This window comes from Cydia pomonella, chromosome 11, assembly GCF_033807575.1.
Source record: "Cydia pomonella isolate Wapato2018A chromosome 11, ilCydPomo1, whole genome shotgun sequence".
In the NCBI taxonomy this organism is placed as follows: Eukaryota; Metazoa; Arthropoda; class Insecta; order Lepidoptera; family Tortricidae; genus Cydia; species Cydia pomonella.
This window is the reverse complement of record NC_084713.1, coordinates 13,908,126-13,934,720: the sequence shown is the minus strand read 5'-3', so window position 1 is coordinate 13,934,720 and position 26,595 is coordinate 13,908,126. Positions and strand designations below refer to the sequence as shown.

Below are 26,595 nucleotides of genomic sequence, written 5' to 3'. Positions count from 1 at the left end.
ACAAGCATAAAATCAGTAATGTCCTGCACATAGCTTCTGGGGTGTGTTATTATAATTGTTTTAGCAGTCGGTCGAACACAGTGACAAAGGTATTCGTTAACCGATTTCGCATAGTTATTATGTACATTTATTACAGATTTAGAAATCAAAGTCACACTGGTACCGTGACTCACCTGGGCTCTGCAAGCAATACGACTAGATTCACAGCCTGACTGAATACATGCTATGCATGAAATGACTGTACGTATCTAAACAGAGAGAATTTCCACCGAAAATGGACTCGCAAACAGTCCTATACAAAAACTCACCAACATCTCTGACCTACCAGAGCTCTAACTGCATTGAGTATAATAAAACTTAGATCAAACTACGGATAAATTGGTGAATTGTATTATTTTCCTAGGCGGTGCATTTACTTTTTACCTGTCAAAGGTAGTACATACTACACTCACAAAAAGTCTGCCTCGGGAAGTAAAACATTCGTAAATGTTACTGTATAGAGTTATATTAATACTGTCCTATAATATTTGAATAATTGTGTACAGTCAGACCAAAACCAGTCTGCAACGCAGTACAGGTGTTATTATAATTTTAAACGCCAAACTTCTACGTGCTATCAAAATCGTTGCAGACCTATCTTAGTCTAACATTAATAATCTAGTCATAAATTAAAGACTTGTTGGTTTTCGTTACTAGTAAATATATTTTTTTGTAGGCAACAAATTTATTTCACGAAATATATGTTTTGCTGTAAATATTCCCTCTTCTACTGAATATTTTACATCGCTTAATGATTTCACGACCCAGTGCCGTAGAAGGAAATCCTCATTAAAATAATTTAATGAGATCCACTTGCTCTGCTTTAACATTTAAAACAAAAAAATAGTCACAAATACGTCCCTGAGGAAATTCAAATTGATGCAGCATTCATTGTTATGAGTTGTTCATTAGAATCATGTTATACATGTTGCGTCACGTTCATATGATTTTTGAAGTGAAAACTTCATTAGCGGCGCTGTGCACTTTTTGTGATGGGGGAAAAATGTCAAACTGGCGACAGGTCACGTGACCGACAGATTCGTCAGATTGGAAATTCGTAAGACGGACACGTGACCTGATCAAAAAATTGTTTGCCGGCGCGGCGTAAGAGAGGAAGTATCCCCCTCTCTTTCTACCGCGCGGCGAAAATGTATGCCTGCGCCTGCTGTTTAATTTAGGCGGCGCAAGGCGCTTGGGCGAATGTGCATGGTTCTAGTAATGATGATGGTGTAAGAGTCGTTGAAATCATGGATAGAAGTTGATTTTACTGAGAGATAAACTTTTTAATGTTCATCATCATCATCATCATCTCAGACGTCCACTGCTGAACATAGGCCTCGCTCTTGGACCTCGGACACGTACCGGTTGGAAACGACCCACATCCAGCGTCTTCCGGCGACCTTAATAAGGTCGTCTGTCCATCTTGTGGGTGGTCGTTCTACACTGCGCTTGCTAGTCCGTGGTCTCCACTCGAACACTTTTCGACCCCATCGGCTATCTTCTCTGCGTGCAATGTGGCCTGCCCATTGCCAGTTCAGCTTGCTAATCCGGTGGGCTATGTCGGTGACTTTAGTTCGACTACGGATCTCCTCATTTCGGATTCGATCACGTAGAGAAACTCCGAGCATAGCCCTCTCCATAGCTCGTTGAGCGACTTTGAGTTTTGAGATGAGGCCGATAGTGAAAGACCAAGTTTCGGAGCCGTAAGTCATCACTGGTAACACACATTGATTAAAGACTTGTCTTGAGATACTGAGGTATGTCGGACGAAAAGACATTACTTACTAATGTTACGTTTACGTTTATTACGGAGTGATGTTAAATAATTGTAATAGTTCTGAAGTGTTAATTTTTTTATGTAATATAAATACGATACGAGTACGATAGCGCAATAAATGAATATTGTATTTTACCACATAAATGATAGTACTTTTACACTGATAATTAAAGCAATTCGTGCAAAATTATTCCCCAACCATTCCAAAACATCAAAAATGCACAACGTTAATATTCAAGTTTTCACTTCTGCCGGCACTCCCGTAGTGCAACCCGTTGTATTTTTTTTCAATCTCGTTCACACTTGTACGGCCAGACTTTAATTTTTGATTTATTAAGGGTTAAAGCTAATTTGGTTGTCAATATTAACGGTATGAAATGTCAAATGTGAACCCTAAAAGGCTCAAGAATTAAAGGCAATCACTGTAAAATTCCTAATGATAAGCTATGTAACTCTGCATGGCATTTGTAATGACAAAGTGTGGTAATCATCATTAATGTCAAATTTTTACGGAAATATGACATTATAATGACACTCCGTCACTTTGTTCCGTTCAAGTCAGCAACTAAATTAGCATAAACGGACTCTACTCATTATTACTGTCCAAGTGTGTGTGAGTATAAATAAAACAAACCGTTTATAAGCGCGATATTCACTATCATATTCCAGATTAAGTTGAACCATTTCCACCGGGCTGTTGCAGGAGCGCAAATTTGTAGAGTATTTTGGTATATGTACATACCCCCACTGCAACAGAAAAAAAAGTTTTAGATTTCTGGTTTCGGTTTATTTCGGATTTAGACGTTTTATTATGTGGGGACATACATATATGCAGGGTGGGAAAATTTTATGGGTCCTGGAGGGAAAGTGCCTTAAAACCTTAAGTTAGCTCATTTTCCTTAAAAAAAATCTTTTATTTTTAAAAAGATTCATAACTGCATTCAAAGATTTTTTACAATTCGCTTGTCTAAAAATATTCTTGTGTACTAAATATGCGATGTTATGGATGTTTTGTACGACAGACGAGTGTAAGTCCCAATGTTTCTTGGAATAAATTTATCATTAACATCAACTGTATCAACTAGTGGAATAAAATAGCGAGTGTTTATTTTTTGAAATTTTTAGTCGGTTCGATTCCCGGGCAGACAAGCGAATTTTAAAAATCTTGAATACAGTTTTGTTTCTTTAAAAAATAAAAGAATGCGTCGTTTAAGCAATGAGCTTACTTAAGGTTTTAAAGCACTTTCCTTCCAGGGCTCATTATTTATTACCATACTGCATATAGTGTAAGAAAATCCAGCTTAGTTAAGTATACATTTTCATCGTTATATTTACCTTAAACAAAAAATCCTGTTATACATGGCATGTTATATAAATTCACAGAAACGAAACATATAGCAAGATGAAATTCCTAATACAATTTGCTAGACTTTGAGTTGCCAAAATTATAAGGCAAAATTCAAGATAATTGCAGACCTTTGAGGATAAGCCGACTTAATTACTTTTAACTAGTGCTCATTGAATTTAAAGGAGAAGAAATTTAGGAAGTGGAGACGTGTTGGTAAATGTTACATACCTACTCAAGTGAGTTTAATTTGTTTACAGTACATAACTATGGTGCTAATTTCGGCGGAAATAAGCACTTTCCGTGCCTATATCGAAAATTTAAAGGGTTATTGTACTGTGAAACGGTGTACAATACACTTGCGAATAGGTAATTCGCAGTTCGTGTCAATTTAAACGTGATTTATCACCAATCATTGCAATTATCCTACTTTCCGTACTTGTTAAAGTGATTCCTACTAATTAAATTTCTAAACCGATAGTCATTTAATTTTTTTTGCATAGGTACTTTTTATTCAGAACTCAGGTAATTGAAGACTTTATACAATTATTGACAAAGCGAGCGTAAAACGAGAGCGAAACATCTCTGTTGCAACTTGAGCAAAAATGCTTTCGTACGTCTGGCTGTTCTCCTTTACATCAGGTCGCATGTCTATCCTGAAATTGATAATTATGTTTTTTTGTTGACTTAGTTTTTTTTATAAAATATAATATTTCCTTTTGGAAATAACAGAAAATATTAAATTTAAATGTAATAAGACCTAGCTGGAAACATTTGCAACTTTATAACCTACTCGGTATCTGAAAACCCTAACTACTCCTTTTAAATAAGTTTAAAAGTGTTGAATTAAACTTAAAATAAACAGTCTCAGGATTAACGCCAAGGTGTTGATTCCTTTTATTAGATCACTCACCGGCGGCGCTCTCTTAGTTTTATTATTTAATTATAAACGTTACCACAGGATTCAAAAACACTGTAGAATAAAACAAAATGAACAACTTGTATTGTTAAATTAATTGAATTTATGGCATACTTCATTAGGGTCAATTGTAAATTACGGTGCGTTTCAGTCTATATCACCCCCCGTCCAGGATGTGAACTCCGTTCCTCCCGTTCTGTCAAACTCTCGATTCCTTCTCACCGTACTGGTTTTATGTCTAACTCTTTCGCAGTTGAGGCAATCCGTCTCTGGAATTCCCTCCCTCTCTTTATTCGACAAGCCCCAAGCAAACCCGTTTTCAAACTACTACTTCGCAAGCATCTTCTGTCAGAAGAACTTAAATAAGGTTCACCATCATGTATATGTACATAATTATATGTATTAGTCTATCTTTTATACATAATATAAGTAGTAGTATTTAACTATTTATATATTTTTAATATTATTTGACTGTTTCATTTTTTCCTTATTATTTGTTATTATTTTTTCCTGCACCAACATACACAAATGTCTCTGTTTGACCCAATGGTTGACTGGTAGAGAATGCCTTTTGACATTAAGTTCGCCATTTGTACATTTTTCTTTATGTGTGCAATAAAGTTTAAATAAATAAAATAAATAAATATATCTTCTTCTTTGTCCGTCTCTGCTCCCGGCTTCTGGGGTCGGGTCTCCTCACACGTGTTGGTCCCGGATTGTCGGTTTTGCTAATTGGGCTTTCTTAAGGTCTCTCAAGCGGGCGGCCGCTACCTCTCTTGTGTTCTGGTAAGTTTAGAGCGATTTTTACCACATGGCCTTCACTGCGCTTCACTACGCCTCATATATGAAAATTACCTGTTTTTAGCTACAGAAAATAATATATAAAATGGAGTGTTAGGGTCGGCAACGCTTATGTAACACCTCTCGAGTTGCAAGCGTCCATAGGCTAATACGGACACTGCTTACCATCAGGCGGGCCGTATGCTTGTTTACCACCGACATAGTCAATATAAAAAACGATCCTTTTAATTTAACATACATTGCATTTACACTTACATTACAATCACAGACATTTTACGTCATTGATAGTATGTCATTGTGTCATGGACACAATAAAGCCTCAGGCAAGGGAGACAACTGTATGCGTCTTCTTGTGTGAGGCAATCTGTGTTCTCGGAATAAAACCCAAGCAAACCGAACATGGTAACTGTTGTTTAAGTTTCTACTGGAAGTCGCAAAATTCTCCGCCTGAAATATCCCGTTCAAAACAGAGCTCGTGAAAACATCTATTTAAGTTTTAATGAATCATTTCGACTAGGAATCGCGTTACGTAAAGTTTTAGCAATTTGCTCCAATTTGCAAGTTATAACAGAAAATAGAGAAATCCTTGTACTTAGAACAAGGTTTTGAAGCTGTGTTAGCAATAATAATATGATGGTTATGAGCAAAGGGAGGTCTAAATCAATGAATGTTTTCAACGTGGCAGAAATGTTAACTTTGTGATATTAGGGGAGAGTGGGTTATGTCGTACCAGTTTTTACTTAACACGTTAAACGCCAGACCAAAATATTCATTTTTTCTTTAAAAAAAACTTGATGTAAATTCAATTATTACTTTGATATGTATATAGATATATATTTTATTTTGTTATTGGAGGTTTAGTTAAAAAGTTATTAAAAAAAAAAAACTCGCGGTCACCGATGACCCCCGTGGCGCTGTGAAGTTCATATTTCAAAAACCGTTACCATGACGCCACGCCGGTCCCCCCGCCGGCCACGCCGGTCACTGTGCCGGTCATTATACTGTCACATTCGCACCCGCTAAAATATGCTTATAATATAAAATTTAACTGCTTTGGCATTGTGTGACAATAGCTTGGTTTGGCAATTCCTGCTACTGGTTCAAGAAGATACGCTGTTTTTGTTTATTATTGTTAATTTTGGGTTTTTATGTTTTTTTTGTGGAATGCATGTATCAGGTGTGTGTCTGCATTGGGAAATTTATTTTTTCTTATTTTTTGATAATTGTCGTGTATCTCCAGATAATTGAAATTAATTTCTATTAATTATATAATTATTGCAAATACTTTGTTTTTATTATATTGATATATAATTTTAAAGGTATTAACTATACATTGAATAAGGAACTTAATACATATAAAACTTAAAATCTAAATCTAAAAATAAATAAAACTAATCTTAAAATAAATAATTAAAAACTATCCCCCTGCAAATACTTAATTATATAAATTATAGAATTAAAGCTGTGATTTGAAAAAAATGCCTTGTTTTTTTCATTTTTTCAACAAATCTACTATGTCACTAACTGCACCTACGTCCCAAGCCACCGTTTTACTAACGAGCGCCATGCCGGTCCCTTGCATACAACGCATTGCTTATAACTGCTACACGCGGCGCAGGATAGCGTCTTAAAAACAGGTTTAACACGAGGTCACCGGTGCCCCCCATGGCGCGTTGCAGTTGACTTCGTGAGGTCGCCGGTGCCCCCCATGGCGTTCAACGTGTTAAACGTGGATATTTTGATTTTGGAGGTAATTACAAATGTGTTTGACTATGCATATAAAAGTTCAGTATCCTGTCTACATTCGTTATCATTAATTATTAAGTAAACTTTAATAAGAATTGTATTGGGGGGGGGGGGGGAAAGTACAGTCCGTACAGGTAACTAAACTTTTCAGTAATTGTCAAAATGTGGCTCATCATTCGATAGGTGTTTAAAACCTACTTTAAGGCTTTTAAAAAGCTTTTTGATTAAGTATGCAATACTTTTAAATTACTATAATTGCTAGTCCAAAACAATTTTGCTAAACGTTTCAAAATAATGCTTAATCTTCTTCTTCAACCTAGCGTTTTCACAGCCTAGCGCCTGGGTCCGCTTTCCTACTCAATCTTCTCCACTTTTCCCGGTCTTCGGCATCCTCAGGTGTGAGATTGTTCTCTTCCAAGTCCACTATCTCGACGTCCAGCCAGTGCTTAATTAATCAAAACAATACTTTCTACGAAAATTGTTCTGATTAAGATCGGTTGAGCCATTTATAAGTTTTTTTCCTTAAAAACTTATCTTTTTATTAACCCATTCAGCGCTAATCACGACACGTTATCGTTTTGCCTCTACGAAGCCTTCCGTCTACTCTACATACCGGGAAACCTGTTATCGGCTACGATGTAGCGCTACGACCGTAGCTCAGCGGTGAACGTGTTCAAAGGACGCAACTGCCACGAAACTACACCCTTTTGCTTGTATGACTTTGACATATCGCATAAAAAGTACGGATCCCTCCATTATACATCGCTCGACATGCACTTAGCCGGTTTTTTCTTACTTAATGAGTCAACTGTATGGCGCTTTACGTAATGGTAAGCTTAGAATAATATTTATCTGTGGTTTTATACTTTCTACATTCGTATATACTCATTTACCTATATAAACCTTTGCTTCTCTAGACACCTATACCTAACCCACTTTTAACCCAGTTGTTGTATATTTCGTTCAAACCCTCGCAATACATGCATTGGTGTACTCTCGCGTACTCCACCAATAAGAAACTTTTGATTAAGGTAAGGTGGGGTAAGACTAACACCGGGTCAAGACAAACACTTGTATGGAATTCTCATACTGTTATTCTTGCCCCGAGCAAAATAAACTATGTCAAGGAAAGTTTTCGAAGTCAAAAGTTAGGAACATTAACGCGTATAAACAGTGAAGAAGTTTACAGTACTAATATTACTGTATAGTGGTTGTTATGAGCGAATAATGTTGTAGTATATGATATTTAGCTATTTAATTTTGTTCATTATTTTTATTCACTATTATAAAAGCTGTAACATTTATAAATTTATTATTTATTTATTAATTCTTTATAGATGTTTTATACGCTATTTAGGCCTTATTATAATTCACTGTAGAAATTATGTAAATACATTACGTCATATGTGTCAATAAAAACTCATATGAATACATTATAACAATCTTTTTTTAAGAGTTAAGTTGATAAGTAATCTTCACATAAAGTTGCAGTAAAATTTCTCAAAGCTTTAAAAACTGTCATTTTTGACTTGAATTTTACAGCTTATTAAAATATAGTGAGAAGAAATGTAAACAATGAATAGAATTCTATTGAACTAAGACGTAATTTTTATTTTTAGTACCACAATCTACATACTGACCTTTTTGATCTGTTCACTCGACTTAAACTCAAAAATCACTAACTAATATTGCAGGTGTCTGTCCGCTATCTGACTGCTTGTGATACGGAGTCAATGTCATTTGGATAGGTCACACTGTTATTGGAGTTTATTGGAGTTTACTCCTTAAGAATCGATTTGTATATATAAGGGGCTCGGTATGAGAAAAATGTGAGGAGTAAAATCTATCAATGAATGACTTCGTTACGTTTTTGGTGCGCATCCTATACTGTACAACTTTCTAATTTGGTTGTGAGTGTAGGGCATAGGGATACGTGCATAGGGTATACTGCAAAGCGACTATACCTATATGTTATCGGGTTTGTTTATTTCTATCAGTGTCGACATACTTATATTGCTGTTTTTATTATAAATATCAATAATTAATATTGTTATTGTGAAGTTTTAATCTTTATCATTGTGTTCCGCTAAAGTGAACTGAAAGTATTTTCAAATAACTATTATTGACTATTGTAAAAAGTTTAATGTAAAATATTTCGTCGATTAGTTATAATAAATGTATATGAAATGAATAAATATATATTTATATATGTTTATTATTTTCATTAATTTGTTAATTTACCCTTTCATACAGTATCAATCTTTTTTAAGTTAAATAAACTCTTTTTGCGCCTGGTTAGACTATCGAACTTAAGGAGTAAACTCCAGTCGTGCGTCGGAGCTGACACACAATTTTTTGCCAGACAGACGTTCAACGAAACAAAAAACGGATGTAAATAAAACGTATAAGTTAAAGATGATATGGCATTTATTAACGACTATATAAATACAAAACTACATCGTTAACCTTTTGCCTTTGCAGAATATTTCTTAGTCATCTTCGTCACCCAAGTATTCAGCTGTCATGTCATGCTGTCACCTCCGAAAAATGATAATTTTTTTTTTTTTCACGGTTTAATTATTTTCATCCTAAAAAATATTTATTTTTCTCCTTGACAATTGTACTTACTTTTTTACAACTCAAAAAAATTATATTACATACTTAACAGAAATATTAATAAAAAAATTTTTTTTAAACTCATAACATTTCTTGGATTATGTAAAAAATTTGAAAAAATTCTGAGAAAAATTTTCAGCTAAATCGGGTCCAAAAATGATCGTTTTGGTATAAAATACCTTAAAATTTTTTTTTTTATTAAATAAAACATTTTCTTTTTTCATCCATTTGTTCATAATTTTGTCTTTATTTTTTATTGATACACTTTTTCAACGCATATACTGAATGTTTTTTTAATATATTTGCTACTTTTGATTTATTCTAAGTGTGACATTACCTTTCCCAGCAGCATTTGACGCGGCTCTTAAAATCCTCTGCTCAATCTCAAAATACAGTACTCTCTTAAATCGAAATAGTGGTTTTCCACTTGAAATAGTGACTATTGACTATTTAGTAGTCCAAAGTATACTACTATTTCAAATAGTAGTATGTTTTGGACTACCAAATAGTCAATAGTCACTATTTCAAGTGGAAAACCACTATTTCGATTTAAGAGAGTAAGGGATAAAATTTGAATTTTAATTTAATTATGTTCGCATGACTCTATTAGAACGATAAATCCTAAAAAAATAATTTTGAAAAATTTGTCCCTTACTGTGTTTTGAAATTCAGCAGCCGAAATAATCTCGAGCATAAAATGGACAGTCCAAAAATTTCGGAGTATTTCAGGAAAACACTTCTTTCGAAATTTTTTATTCACGATATTTCACAAATGAATCAACAAATTTTAACGGGAACAGTGGCAATCCACACGGTTTTTCAAGGTTCAGAGCTGTTCAGTTTTTGGAGTCCATCGGTAGAGTCGTTTGAAAGTTATTCTGAAAAAATACTTTCTCAAAATTTTTATTCATGAGATTTCCCAGAATATACCGGTTCAAATTGCTTCCAAAAGTATAGAAAATCCAAATTCGGTAAATACCTCCGAATGCCGATTATTTCGTTCTGATCGGTCAAACTGTTCGAAAGTTAAAGTATACAAAGTATGTTAGTTTATTTTCTCTCAGATCTATAGAATCAGCCAAAAAAATGGAATAGTTTATTAAAAAAATCTTAATTTGGCCATCAAAGTATAGAAAAACTTTTTTTAGAATATTTGAATGATTCATTTTGCTCCTACTTCTACGTAAAGGTGTAAAAAGGAGTAAATAACACGAATTCGAGGTAATTAGAAGAAAATTAGAAAAAAAAATTTTTGGTCGATTTTTGAGGTGGGCCTTCTTGCCCCAGGTGGGCCGTCTTGCCCCACCCTCCCCTATAATTTACGTGATGAAATGAAAATTCTTGAGAGAATTCAATTATTTTACTTTTGAAAATTTTTCGCGGAATCAAATGCGCAGAACTACGTACACAGAAGTTATTTTCTCTAAAGAAGATATGTAAACAATGAAAAATAAACATTTATTTTAATAAACAATCTATACTTACTGACCTTTCGTTGTTGTTTTCACGATTACCAACACGTAAATCACGAATTTTAATACTGTAAGCGTCCTTCCGTCATCCGACTGCGGACGATACTGCGTCAACATCGTTTGGGTAGGATACGAAACAAACTCGATACAGCTGTCTCTTTCATCTTATGCATTAACGTGCGCAGCAGTTGATCGTCACTATCGCTTCTATTTTGACCTCCAGCGATGACGCAATCCATTTAAGTAAACAAGATATAATTTGGGACATAGAAACAAGACTTTGAAAACATTAAATGCATTTACGAGCGGGCAGAGGTGACTCATGCTAATAATTTGGAATTTTCTGTTAGATATTATCGCAAAAAAATTATGCGCATCATGATTACTTTTAATCATGTCGATGTTTTGTCATGATTTTGATGCTTTTCTAGTTCATTATGAGCTATAATAATCTAGTACTAATAAAAATTGATGTAATTAATGAGTCCCAGTTTTAAGAAGATATTCACCGCCACTAAGTAGGGTTGTAACAATCAAACGAAAAAAACATCTATTTTTTCTGCATAATTATATACATTATCTATGCGACACATATTCCACATATGCCACAATTACATGTTACGAGTACAAAATAAGGAAACTAAAATACACAAAGTCATCAACCATTTACTATGTTAAAAATAATTAAACACTGTTTTTAATTATATACGAAATCTTTTCATCCACATTTCCCTCTCATCTCTTGCATTTTATTACGTAGACTGTTCAAAATTGTAGGCCTATCCCAATAAACCCACTTTTGATCAATTGCATACTGCTCAACGAAGTTCAGTAAGACATTTCTTGCATGTTCATCCAGCCCGGGCCTCACAGTTGTTCCAGTAAGGTCAAATGCATTAGCCTTTTTCCCAGTTAGTGAGCATATACTCAACGCGCTCTTGCGAAATACTTCTAGCAGTAACATCCTTGCTAAGGTTTTACTGTCCTTGGACATTCTTTTGCAATTGCTCAGTTTAATTGCGTCCACGTAAATATGAGAATTTGGTGTTAATTCAACGAGACCTTTTTTGTACTCACGGTGCTTTAAGGTCCATTTAGAGTCCTCGGGGTCATACTCTGGTGGCAAAGTAAACTTGCGCGCTTGACCACGAATTTTATCTGATGGATTATTTGTACTTTCAATGTTATTATCTTCTTCTGTTACATCCATATCATCATTATTTTGTGTCCCTGACCAAGTAACTTTCTTTTTTTCATTTGAAGTTACTTCCTGATCATCATTGCCACCATCAGATATCTTTTTCAATTCCTCGAATATTTTGCAGTGTTGAAGAGCATCGTGGCATAACATTTGAAACATTGTATAGCGCTTGCGATACTCCGCATAGAGCATACCTATTTTTTCTTTGTAATTATCACCCAAAACCTCTCGTAAAGCTTGTCGCAGTATAAAATCATCTGTAAACTCTTCACAAATATTCACTGAGTCTTGTTTTTGGTTATCTTTAACGCTATATTTACTACAACTGCTAGTTTCCGAGGAATTATTTTCCACAGTTTGATCTACACTAACAGTATTGGCTGGCGAAGACATTTTACTTGTCAGTCTTGTGAAATATCTTTTAAATTTCCGGGATGAATCTTCGTCTTTAGTTTCTTCTTGACATTTTTTAGAAGCAGTCAATTCTTGTTCAGAGCTTGGATTACTCAGTGGCTTCACGTTATCGCTCAATGAAGATGAAATTGTTTGAACGTTTGTTTCAGAAGTTTGGCTCGATGTTGATGGTACACCTGAAAGTAAATTCTATCAGTGATTGCAAAACAAAAATTAGTAAAAGGGTTCACTCTTTGTAACTTTCCGCTAATTTCAATCGCAAAGCGCTGAAAATTTTGCTTATTACGACGTTTTTGAGCTCACCCGCATGAAAAAAAATATATGTAAAAAATAGATGCGACATATATGTCACATATATAAAATACATGTGCGCAAAATAAAAATATGTGACATATATTTTCACGTATATTTTTCGCATACATATTTTTCCGTGCGGGCATATATTTTGGCTCATATATGTTTGCATTTATATGAAGAAATATTTATATTAAGAATACACGGAAAAAACAGTTATGTAAAATTTACAGATAATTTATAAAATTCAACAGATTTCTCTGTCAATTTTACATAACTATTTTTTCCGTATATTTTAACAAAATTATACGTACCTTCAACTATTTTGTTGCTTTCTTGTTTAGATATTTTGTTTAGTATCTTAATGTAATCAATCGCTTCTTTGTAGGAATCTGTAAAAATAAAAGCCAAATAAAACGTATATTCAAATTAGATAAACGTTATCTATGCGCGTAACCTAAAAATGGCCTCACAGTGGAATGTTTCATAATAATCGATTAACGTGGCCAAAATTCTTCTATTCGAAACTATGACGTTCGGTTTTAGGACAGTACAAGCCCAAAAAATTGATAAATAATCAAAACTTACTTGTGCCAAGTTTTATTTCCGCTGAAAAAACCGGCCAGTCATCTGAAGATTCTTCTCTATTCATAACACGTCTCTTAGTTATTGATTTATCTTCCATTGGATACTTAATTAAAACTTCACCATTAGCTGTCTCGCGGAATTTTATCCAAGAACAAAGAATACAAACGTATTTATCTAAGCCTTTTAACGAATTCTCTGACAACTCGGCCACATAATACTTTAAGTTTTCTGGAATCATCTAAAATAAATCGTAAAAATGATTAATTATAAACACTATCTAGGACACTAGCTAATTCCTTGAAGCTACGTACCATTTAAGTATTTGAATATCTTCACAAGTCACCTTAGTTTTAACTTTAGCATTGAACTCTTCAGCAATACTCAATAGTAAAATTTTGTATTTATTCCAAGGTAATACGACTGATATCACCAGCAACAAGGAAAATTACTGGTTTATTTTTAGTGCTACACATCGTTTTAAGCAGAGGTTTCGAGGTTGTAGGAGAGAGAGATAGCTATAGATCGTTCAGTTTGCGATCATGCTTCGCAAGAACTGCGTCATATTTAGAACTACCGATAGAATAATCAAACGGTCAATGGAATACTTTACGTGTTGAATAAATTATGAATCATTATTTACGAGCTATGAAAGCACAGTAATGAACAACTGGTTTTTTAAATTTGCAATGACTCTGCATTATGTTATAGATAAGTTTATTCAACTACTAGCAGTTACCCGCGACTTTGTTCATATGGAATTGAAATATTATTTTTCCATGCGGAATATTTACTGTATACTGTATACTATTGTACTGAACTATACCAAATTTCATCTGGATCTGTTCAGCCTTTCTGGCCTTATTGTAACGAACAAACTCATATTCGCATTTATATTAATGAGAACGAGCCTTATCAAACATTATCTCATGTTTATAAAAACAAAGTTATCGGTCAGCCAAGAACTATTTAATATTATCGTGTATTTCAATGTCTACCTTATGATACAATTATTTATTCATAAAATGTTCTTATTATGTTTCGATCGAGTGGAAAAACCGCCAGCTGTGTCAATACTATTTCTCCAATAAGAAATAAACAATGTAAAACCTTCAGACGTCTGCAAGTATTATTATTAGTATTGGTTTTATAACTATATTGTAATCAACAGACTCGGTCGAGTCTGCGCACCAAGTACCGTTCGAAAAAGCGAAGCGCGCGAAAACCGAGTCTCTATACCGTAAGCAGAACACTTTTTTAGGGTTAGAAATTTTATATAATATAAAATAAATTTATGTTGAAAGATATGCTTTTTAAAAATAACTAAGCATTTATTAAACTGTAATAATTCAGTTTTAATCAAATTTTATAATGAAATCTATTTTTAATTATTAAATTTTACCAGCACATACTATAGCAACGTAAATTTTTAGTCAGAGAACTTTTTTCAGGACAAAATCTGACATTCATAAACTATAAAAAATCCTTACAAGCTGTAATTCTATAAGTAGACAAGAAACCCGATTCTAAAATCAAAAATTAACGTTTCCATTTATACGCAATAGAGTGCGCCGCGATTACTCACATGAAGTGTAGCACTTTTGCAAGAGCTAATTGATCTCTTCTTTACCTATGTTCTAACTCATTTCGTCATGACGCATGCGCATTTCAGTGAATAAAAAATATACCGCGAAATATTTAAAACTTAATTTTATTTGCATTTTCTCATTTAGTTCTAAATGAAATGAATATCATATAATAATTAATATAATATTTAATGATAATAATTAGAAAACTTCTAACTCGACTTATTAGTATTAAACACGTAAAAAAACTATTTAAAAAATATTTTTTGAACTTTTCATTCTTTGATGGTTGCAAACTTTTTTATAGTAAAATACTTAAAAAAAATTTTAAAATTTTCATCGAAATTATTTAGCTTTGAGAAAATTAAAAATAAATTGATAAAAATATCAATCAATATTAGTATCTCATCTAGAACAGTTTCAATGCAAAAAATTGGATTTAGTTTACATTTACATTTTCAAGACTATTTATAAAGTAATAAATTGTTCTTTACAAAAAGATATGAAATCCTAACAAAAACAGTTTCACTGTAAAGAGTCGCACCAAGTCCACGTTCATAAGACTTATTTTAATAACATTAATTCTTCACAAAAAGATGTGAAATAAAAAATAACACCAAGTGACAGATATAACGTAAAAAAATTTGAAAAAAGTTTTTATTGAAAACTGAAAAATTAAAAAAAATATTTGTTGAAAGTACTTGGCGTGCGTTATTGAAACCATAAATTTTTTCAAAATTTATAAATCCTATTAAAACGCACACCAAGTACTTTCAACAAATATTTTTTTTAATTTTTCAGTTTTCAATAAAAACTTTTTTCAAATTTTTTTACGTTATATCTGTCACTTGGTGTTATTTTTTATTTCACATCTTTTTGTGAAGAATTAATGTTATTAAAATAAGTCTTATGAACGTGGACTTGGTGCGACTCTTTACAGTGAAACTGTTTTTGTTAGGATTTTATTATTCATTAACTAAATAAAGGTTGCTAATGGCTAAATATTGATAATGGCAGTACACTGTTGCCTAGCGCTATTTGATTTCCTGCTACAGTATAGTCACGAACGCTACAGCCTGCTCGCGTATAATATAGATATATACGCGCATGCGTAGGAGCGCTAAAAAAGGGATGTATGGTATAGACAGGGCAAAAGCAACTTTACAGAATGTTATGGAATGGACAGAAGATTTTTTAAGGAACTTTGGATGTAAAACTAGAGTTTATTGTTTTTACACTGAGTATTGCGGAAAGTTTTCTTCAATTATGTCACAGAGAGCAGCCTACTCGAACGTAACAATATTGGGAGCAATTGATATTAAATTGGTTTCTATTGATGGCTCAATTTTAATCAAGGACACTTAATCAAACAATTGAAACGACTGAAACATGGTATAATTTATTTCAATAAACTAAATACTTGCATATAAAACATGTAAACAAAAACATCATCTTCTCCATTAAAGCATTTTACCTTTCACTCCACTCTATGACTTCTATAAAATCTATCAACTGTTATTGTATCAAATCTAAAGCAATATTCGCCTTTTCAAAATCATCTGCAACAAAAAAAAATTAGCATATTGGCATTTTATTTGTCTTCAAATTTTTAAGAATTATGTAACATACTCACCACATGCATATTCGATACTAGCAGGAAAAGTCAGCCACTTATGACTAGGTGGTACCCTCTTTTGTACAATATTTGAAAGTTTTGTTCGGTTCATTAATGGGAAGGCTATCATAGCTTCTTTTTTAGAACCCGATATAATCCATGTGGATGGTACTAATTGGTATTCTTCAGTATCCAAAAACAGCATTTCTCGAAATTTAACTACACAAAACTGTTTTTGAGTTACATCCATACTCTGCAAACAAGAAGAGATGTTAATATATATTTGCCAAAATATATGTCGCATATATTTATGCGCAAAAAAAATAGATGCGAAGTATATTTTCACGTATATTTTTTGCATACCTACATATTTTTCCGTGCGGGAGCACAGTGTACTGAAATGATATTAAAATACTATATAACATATATTGAGCATATTACCTTTTTTAATTACCAGCTTGTGAATATATTCTTTAGGCAAAAATAATTATTCTCGAGCGCAAATACTTATTGCCGCGGATGTAGGAGAACAACTGCTTTGATAAAAGTTCGCAATTAATTACATACTAGAAGGGTGAAAAAGACGGAACGATGTTTGTTCGTGCTCTACTTGTTATTCGCCAATAAACGGAATTGCTTTTGTAAATAAAATAACAATGTCAGAGGTCATGAATTATTTAGACAAAAGGCGAAACAAATTCCATAAAACCAGTGTTATCAGAAGCGTGGGTTATTTCCCCGATAAACGGGACATGAAAAACAGCATTAATATGAATAAAAGTTTAGTATCAATTCATTCGCACGTGGATGAAAATCATGTGACGCAGGTTTGAGAGTCGTTTTGAGGTCAAGTTATTTAAAGCGTTGAGTTCTTTGTTGTCATTCCGTTAAACAGATTAACATAATTCTCTTTTCGAGCTAACCAAGTGATAAAATCTAGAATAAATTAACATTCAATATAATCAATAGCACTCCCGTCTATTACTCAGTGTTCGGGGTTCACAGGGATAAGTTGAGCGGTTTTATTCACTAACGTTAAAAGTGCCGGAAAATTTTTTTATTTACATTTGTTTGAACAGTGTTGTGAAGTAAAAAGTGTTTAATATGGAAATCACTTATGTGTGTATGCTACCAGAGAAGTGGGAAAATTATCCGCAAGCCCTATTAGAGATCATTTTGCATAGTAATATTTTGAACCAGTGGAAATCCTATGGGACTTTTATTGGCACAACTGTGGAAATTGAAGAATTGAAAGCTGTGATGGTTTTCTACAATGATATACTTTGGTTTCGCATGTGTGAAGACTATAGCTTCGAACCAGATGATAAATATTTCATGATGTATCTGACTTTGTACACATAAGAAACAAAAGTTGAACAACTATTTGGTTTGAGTTTTTAATTTCTTCTTTTGTCAATACAATGGGCTTTTGTTTTACATTAGTTGCCGGTTGGTATTGAACTTGACCCTCAAATGAATTACAATTCGAGGCTAAGGACGACAGAAGAATAATTTGATTGTTTTTTATCACCAATAAACATGCAGTTATGTAAATTGTTTTATTTTTAAAATTTCATGTCACAAAGTTCCGTTACATCAATCGGAGATTTTAATCATCACGATCGTGTAAACTAATCCAGCTATTGCCACAGCCACGAGAAAAAGCAGAATATCACATTCCGTTGCTCGCCTGTAACAAACAATGTAGTAAATCCTTAGAAGAAACAGTTTTTAAACATAAGTTTGAATAAAATGCTACATTACCTTTTAGCACATTGAGCCGAAAATTGTTGCGTCTCAAACTCTGTTCTTATTTCAGAGCTTACTGCTCGTACACTAAAAATATATCAGTAGTTCAGTAAATTTATAAGTCAAACAGCTGGCACAGAACTATATAAACTCACTTTTCTTCAGCAGCTATCAAATGATAAGCTGTTCTATTCTCGCTTTGGTGGGTGATAATAATGTAGTCATCTAATGAAGTCTCATCTGTAGTTGAATCTTCTGATACCAAGGAATTAGGTGACATATTATTTTTTCCAAACACAACATCAATCACATATGCATCGATCTGAAATCTGCAACCCCACCATTAAAACATTCAATGTCTGCAAATTCACTTTTAGGGTTGCAACAACTACTTACGGTTTGGAGATTGTTTCGAAGAAGTAACATGTTTCGTACATTCCATCTCGCACCAACGCCGTAGGTATATTATGCACTTGTAAAACGATAAAATTATCGGAAGGAGCATTATCGATAATCGTCTCAGTTAGTTTTAGAATAAATGTTTCTATTCCTTTGATAGGCCACTCTTGAGGCACAAAAATCCTTTTGGATAGTTGCACAAAATGTGAAGTAGAGCACTCTCCCATTTTTACAAATTGCACTGCGGAGAGAAGCGCTCAGGACACCTCGTTGCAAAAGACTAACTAGTGATTTCGAACCATTCAACATGAGGTCGCAATGTCAATACTATTAACGATAATATAAAAGCATTGTTTAACCTATAAGTACTCACGTAGTTCATTGTTTTGAAACATGCAACGTTTATCTCAACATAAACAACGTAGTCATTACTAATCTATATCATTTGAAAGGTTAAATTTCACGTGCCGCCAAGTGCGTTTCTACTCCAATGATTACATTTACTATAATTGAATGTACTCTAACAAATTGTGATTGGATAATGGACTCGCTACATTTGTTCGCATGGTGACTCATTGTATTTGTTTTGATTAACGTTGTGCGGTCATTTACTGCATTAACATCAGAAATGATTCATCAATAAAATATACGTTGCAGTTATAAATTGCGTCATCTAAAGCAGTTATGTTTTCAAAATAAAGCTACTGAATTATAAAATCACTAACATTTATTCATATTACAGATTTTCAAATATTTTGTTTTGGGTATGAATACATCAAAGATGACTTTGAAGCTCTTTCTGCTTCATTAATTGGATTTATTACTAGGTTTCTCAAATTCTTTATTGCATTATCAATGGATGAGTCTTCAAAGCTGACATATCTCTTACTTCCGTCCGAGGACTTGATTCTACAAAAACAAACAGCAAAAGGAAATAAGGTTAAAGTTTAATCAAAAAAATAAAGTCAATTTTATGTATACTTACTTTTTTTTGATTGGATACTCGCGAATAGAGAAACTGCGTGGCCTGAAGTCACTCATTCTAAAAAAATTGTTATAGCTGATGTAGAACATCAAAAGTATTCTCAGGAAGACACTGTATTTAGGTTTTTTCTAGCACCATTTCTGAGGGAAAGGTAAAAATCGCTTGAAAATAGATGGAAATTGTGATAGAGATTTCTGTTTACCTCAAGAATCGTGGTCAGTTACTTGATCAACTTAGATACTTAACTATTAACTAAAGAGATGTCATAAAATAACAGACAACTGATTTGGATCGCAATTGAAATAAAACTGGCATAGAATACCTAAGATTTTAGAAAGCAAGGCTAACAACCTAGCAAAAAATGTTTCTGAAATAGCATCTGTCAGATTTTTTTGTGTAATTTTAGACAGTTCCGGGAGCGAATATTTATGAGAGTAATCATTTTTAATTTCACAGATAACAGATAGTACAAGCATTATGTGTCATGTAAAATATAGCAACGCATTATTCACTCAAAATTTTTTGTTGTGGCATTTATATTACGCTTGAAATTGTTTTTTTTTATTTAGACATTGGTTGTCAACTAAAGCAAAATTAAAAACTGTAGTTGAAACCACAATTTTTTGTATTTGAATCATAATGATCTATCGTTAGTTATTTGTTGAGTATCAGTTTTTTTTAAGGCGCGCATTGTAAGAAAAATAGCTTAAGAAATATAATTTTTCTTGTACCGTTGAAAAGTTTTAATCCAACACAATATAAACTTTATTTTCTACAATCTATTTTTTGAGCAGTGAGAATTCAAAATTTCGACATGGAAAACATTCCTTGTGTTGGTGTTTTCTAGGTATTTAGAATCGACTTATAGCATATTCTTCCACTCACTTAAATTCTGCTTTATTTGGGAAATCAGGTTATTCTTTGAAATATTCTGAACGTTTAGATCTTTACGCAACAAAATTGAGTTAAGATATTTTAATAAATACTGGAAGACAAATATTCTGCGAACTCCACGTATTATGTTATGAATAATAACTTTAAGCGCTTATTCCCATTGGTTGCATTATCGCGGATAATTCAAATTCTAAATCTAATCATTTGAAATGAAATGAAATGAATCATTTCATTACACACCAATCTGAATAATAATATTAATAATTAACAACTGGCCGCGTAGCCAACGTGCATATGGTTAACGCTCCGGCGAATGAAACGCAACTGTCACAGTCGCACTAATATGGAAAAGTTATAGAGAAAGATAGCTACGATACGATACGGAGCGTGAACGATTGTAACGTTGGCTACGCGGCCTGGAAAATGGAATCTTTAGCTTTGTGAGGGTTTCGAGGCGCAAGGGTTAAACAAACTTTCCCACCGACTGAAACACGAAATGTTTCGCCACAACAACGCGAGGAAAATACTAACTAACTAACGAGGAAAACATTACAAATCAAATCCACATTAACGCTATTCAATATTTATCATTCAAAATCTTCGCTTATAAGTCAATTCCATCAGCCAAAATGAGGAAACAACTAAAAATTTGCATTGCATTGCCACCTTTCTGGATAAAATGAAACTTTTTCATCAGTTTTTGAAGTATGAGACCCTTTACCCGCTGGTGTGATGAAAAATAACTAATATCACGCATAGCCGTGCCGCGCACACAATCCGGGCTCGGTAGGTGAATAGAATGGTTCCCTTGTGCTTCACAAAGTTATTTCAAAGACAAATCACCGAGCGATACTCATTTGTTACAGGAACGGTTTCCGATTGCTTTTCAAACATTGATGTATTTCTTGAATTACCGACTTGAGTTATTTACCAAGTCATTTGTATTTCACTGGGGTTAACTACGACAATAAGTAGAGTCGCCTATAAAAATAATGTCTTGAACATGGAAGCGCCCAAAATGTATGAGGCGCTCGGCGCCTTATGATTCTAGTATTGCCAATGGAGACGTGAAAACATATCGAGATTACAGATGTGACCAAAAGTCACATCAACATTCACATTCTTTATTCAATTTTCATCCGAGCTAACTAACTAACTAAATTCTAACTAACAAATTATCGTTATGTTGATGTATTTACAACGTTGCACTTAAAAACGCTAGCTATTTTCAGCAACGTTCAGAACTTTTAAACTTATAATACATTTTGTAAATAAATCCATATTTTGAAATAATAAGTACTTTCAGTTTACAAAACTGCAGCAGAAAACTCCAAAGAAACAGCAGTTGTTGGTACAACTTTTTAATAAACCAAAGTCAAAGGTCGCACTGACTAAGACGTGTGCAAGTTGCTCGGCTTGGAATATACAGAACGGTGCGGCTACACTTATTCGCAGCGTTGCGCTGTCTACTAGACAGTGTCTAGATAGATTTTTAAAGATTGGAATAATTTATTGTAACACAGTGGAATTACCGCACGTTTGGCACATAATCGATTCTCTCCGCGCGTGTGAGTAAATCGCACTATTGCTATACCCTGGTGGTAGTGACACGTATAAGAACTAGTAGTCTGTAAGTACCCACTTTAAAGGAATGTTGTTGTTGACTGCTTAACATTAGTGAGGATTCAATTTTATTACTTTCTGGCAGAAAAGTTTATCTCTGGTGAGCATGGAGTTCTCTATAATTGGAGTATCAGGTAGTTTTCTAAAACAAAATTACACTTGTGTGCCGCCGCGTGTCGCATCGTTCCGTGTGTGCTTTTAAAAGTTCAGTGCAATGAAGGCGTCAGCTGCCTCCAGAGCGTTCACGACGCGATTCATTTCTCCGGCAACGAACAAATATTGAACCTTGTAGAGCAAACTACGTAGTAAGTTCTTGAATTTTTATGTTGATTATTTCAGAACTTTATATTTCTCAAACTGGCAGATAATAAATAGAATTTTCCCGAGAAACTTTTATTGTATTTGAGATCGAGATACCTATCTATGTTAAATCAAGGTCACTGACGTTTTTTTGTCACTCGACATCGAAACATGTTGTTAACGTTAACGAACTTTAAAGGAGTCTTTTCGACGGCCGTTCAAAACGTAATAACCGTTAAGTTGCTCCCGAAACCAGTGAACATAATTTGAGTCAAAATAAAGCATTCATACCTACTTCGCATGCCATTACAAAAAGCAATAGCGCGCTTCATTTCACTCGCTCGCCCCAAAGCTCTGTCTGGGGCGTCATTGTAACTTCAGAATTAATTCGTCAAAAGAACGATTTTTACCGAAACTCCTTTCAAGACGAACTCATTACGAGAAAAAACTTCTGAATGGAGTCTTCAAGTAAAGAGATCAGCTAAACATAGTCGTTTATGGACGAAGTTAAAAGCGCCAAAACAAGTGCAGAAGTGGCATGAAGAGAGCCACTAATATTTTTTCGTTCGCGAATCAAGCATTATTTCTGACGTTACGTCATGGTTCTTCGTAAAAATATAAATATTAAATTACTAACGTCCTTTCTTGAGTGTGTGAAAAAAAATGCAAATGACTAAAAAACCTATTTTATGACGCTTTTTTAAACAAGGAGTGAATTGTAAATGTCAATTGGAAACCTTTGTACAATCCAAATCTCAGTTAGTGATAACCATTTATTTTATTACTAAATTTCCATAAACTTTTTTGTTTTATTAATCAATTTATAAAAAGGACGGAGCTTTCAATTTGAACTTTGGCTACGGATACCGAATAAAAACTGCTAAAGATGTTTATTTTAAACTTTTTTAATGGCATCAATAATATACCTACTTACATGTCAAATGTGTCAAACACCACTTATTTATTGTGTCACTTGAGGACAGTAGTGAGTTAGTTTGCAAAGTTTTGGTTGATCTAAAGAAAAACAAGACGAGAGGGGAGTGATTTTTGATACGAAAGCAGAGTACGGTCACGTCTGAAAATATCGATACGAAAAAAGTGCCAAAATATGTATACACGACTTTATCGCCCATATATTAAGGTAGTGTACACATATTTTGGGCACTTTTTTTCGTATCAATATTTTTAGCCGTGACTGTACCTAATACATACAATGAGTCGCTTGACTTCAAACTCAGATAAATCAATCTGTCAGATTTTGCGATGTTGGTTAAGAAAAGGTAATATTTCTAAGACGGTCAAATGGATTTATCTGAGTTTGAAGTTAAGCAACACACTTATGCGCGATATGAGATTTCATAGATTAGTACGCCTAAGTAATTTTGATACTTAATATGAATACACAAAATATCCGATAATACGAGTGATTTTGCTTTCTTCAGCGCCTCTCAGCGTTTCTCAGAGGCGCATACAATTTTGTTTAGAGATATTATGTTATCAAAATCGTTTTATCGTCTTTGCCATGAAAACATTTCAAACAGCAATAAAATATATTCAACGAGTATGTCGCCTTATACACGATGTTGCAGTACGCTGTTTTTTTTAATGTGCCGTCATTTTCTAGTCTCTTCTTTCATTAGACAGAGTTTATTACCCTTCGTATTTTGAAATTTTTACAAAGCCTTGTTGAGCTCCAGAATATTTTTTTGTACTTATGTAATAGATATCAACTTACTTCCCACAAAACTTAGCCAAGTGATTAACGTCTGAGAAGGGTAAATAGGGCAAATAGTTCTACGAAGATTCAAGTAACAAATGAGATGTAGGTTCGAGTTGGTTCTTTATCACGTTGACGATTTTAGATGTAGCTCTTTTCGAGGAAGATACCATCCATACCCAGGTACTAAAGTATTCGTATCATGAACGTGCTTCAGTACCCGTACCATGAGTCACTGACAGTGTCAAAACTGACATAAACGCTACCGAGAATGTAATTTACTTTCTATACATCTCGCTCGCATTTATATGCGAGTACGAGCGAGATGCATAGAAAGTAAGTTACGTTCTCGCATTTATATGCGAGTACGAGCCAGATGCATGGAAAGTAAGTTACGTTCTCGCATTTATATGCGAGTACGAGCGAGATGCATGGAAAGTAAGTTACGTTCTCGCATTTATATGCGAGTACGAGCCAGATGCATGGAAAGTAAGTTACGTTCTCGCATTTATATGCGAGTACGAGCCAGATGCATGGAAAGTAAGTTACGTTATCGCATTTATATGCGAGTACGAGCGAGATGCATAGAAAGTAAGTTACGTTCTCGCATTTATATGAGAGTACGAGCGAGATGCATAGAAAGTAAGTTACGTTCTCGATAGCGTTTATGTCAGTGCCGAACTGGTGGTCAGGTCAAATAATAAAATTCAATTATTGACATATCGTATGGAATGGTTGTTCTTTGTGGATACAAAATCAACAATACATTTTTAGTGCTAACATTAGATTAATCAAGGATCTTTTGGATTGTCGCCCAACTCAAATTGTTTGTTAGTTAGTGTTGGCCAAATCTTGGAAGCTAAATTTGACCGGTTTCCTGTGTCGGGTCAAATTTAACCCGTTAATCGGGTGACAATGCAATATTATTGTGGTACCATCGAGCTGATCTGATGATGGAAACAAGACGTGGCCATAGGAACTCTATAATGAAACTACGCAACCTAATTTTGTTTTGGTTTTTTAGAATTGTCTCGATGAGTGTTAGTTGCCTGTAGAAAAGTACAATCAGCGCCAAAAGCTTGTACCAAAAATGAAATGAAATTTGCCAAAAACTTATTTTTAAGTTATAAATTCGTAAAGAAACAGTTTTACTGATTTTAAATTCGTATAAAAACTATGAAATATAAAATAATTTCCATGATGATTCACTTGATTGCCTAACTCGCTCGCTCTTGCCAAGCAGTCAGAATGACATACTTATGCTAAGCACTAGGAATACAAAATGGCCAGCTTGATAATCTACATTGTGTTTCGCCAGGATTCCAGGAAATTGAGCGCTTGCTGCCTTAGGGAGATACTCTTCCAACCATTCATTAATTTCTAGATAGCATGGATTTTTCTTGGAAATAGAATTTTACAGCAATAATAACGCTTTATGAAAACATGTTCTAATAATTAAAAAAAAAAACTATAGAGCTTGTAATCGGTAAGTGCGACCAGGCGTTTATTCCGAACCGATGTCAAAAGTACATTTTCAATGAGTATCGCATAGTTACTCTTGACGACCGTGGTCCTCTAATTTTATACAAATATTATCTATAAAACTTTGATTGGATGATCAAATTGACACCAACGACAGATCTGGCAAGGTGTTGAATCGGAAAAAGCTTCCGACATTCGAAAATATCTTGAGAATCCTTTTTTGAACAAAAGCCATAAAACAATTGTTCTCCATTCGTGCGAGTTATGCGGTTCGAGATATGTTTGCCACTCGGTGGAACACAACCAAATCTGATGGTACTCGTATATTACATGTTGGAGTCATAACAGAATTTCCATAATTTTACACCAGGAGCTAAAATAATATTTAAGACTTATTTTAGCCAAATATATGGTAATTTCAACCATAGTTCAAACTTAACGGAGGTCTAACCACACTGTGCTTAATATAGTAAATGTAACGTTATGACGTTACATCAAATATTTGCTTAACTTTTGAATCTCGATATTCTCGCAATTCAGCCCTGTCTCTTCCAAATACCGCAAGCACCTACAATTTCAATGCTCACAGTAATTGCACGTCGAAGATCGCAATGGCACGGCTGGTCGCAGATAGCCCGCATTACAACTAAGTGCTTTCGGGGGAATTATTTAAGATAGAAACGGGCCCGCAATTTAAACGCGTTTAACAGCCAGTCGGTGTTATAAACTGTTAAGCCATTTTGGTGTAATAGAGAACTGAAATACACTTTCATCAAACGACTTAATATGTAAATGTATACCTACATTACATATTAAGTCGTTTGATATTAGAAGAGGCCTATTTGACACATGAAGAGGTCGCCATCATAGAGAAATAAGAGGTATTTAAGCATAGAGTGCTCATTCCATACATCCGTTTTTGTGCCAAAATGCTTATTATATTCGTAGTTGACATCTAGCACCGAGTAGTGGAATTATCAGTACTGCTACTTGACAATAGATGTTGCGACGGACGAAAAGTGAGCGACAAAAATAA

At 33.8% G+C, this 26,595-nt stretch overlaps 1 protein-coding gene across 1 annotated transcript in view; it reads right to left on the bottom strand.

The window, feature by feature from the left end:
- LOC133522932 (glutamate receptor ionotropic, kainate 2-like) overlaps window positions 1-26,595 on the bottom strand; it is a 116,702-nt gene that overhangs the window by 14,369 nt on the left and 75,738 nt on the right. Inside the window, exon 2 of the mRNA XM_061858419.1 lies at window positions 2,451-2,563. Coding sequence (XP_061714403.1) covers window positions 2,451-2,556 — 106 coding nt within the window. The 5' untranslated portion in view covers window positions 2,557-2,563. The remainder of the gene's footprint in view (window positions 1-2,450; window positions 2,564-26,595) is intronic.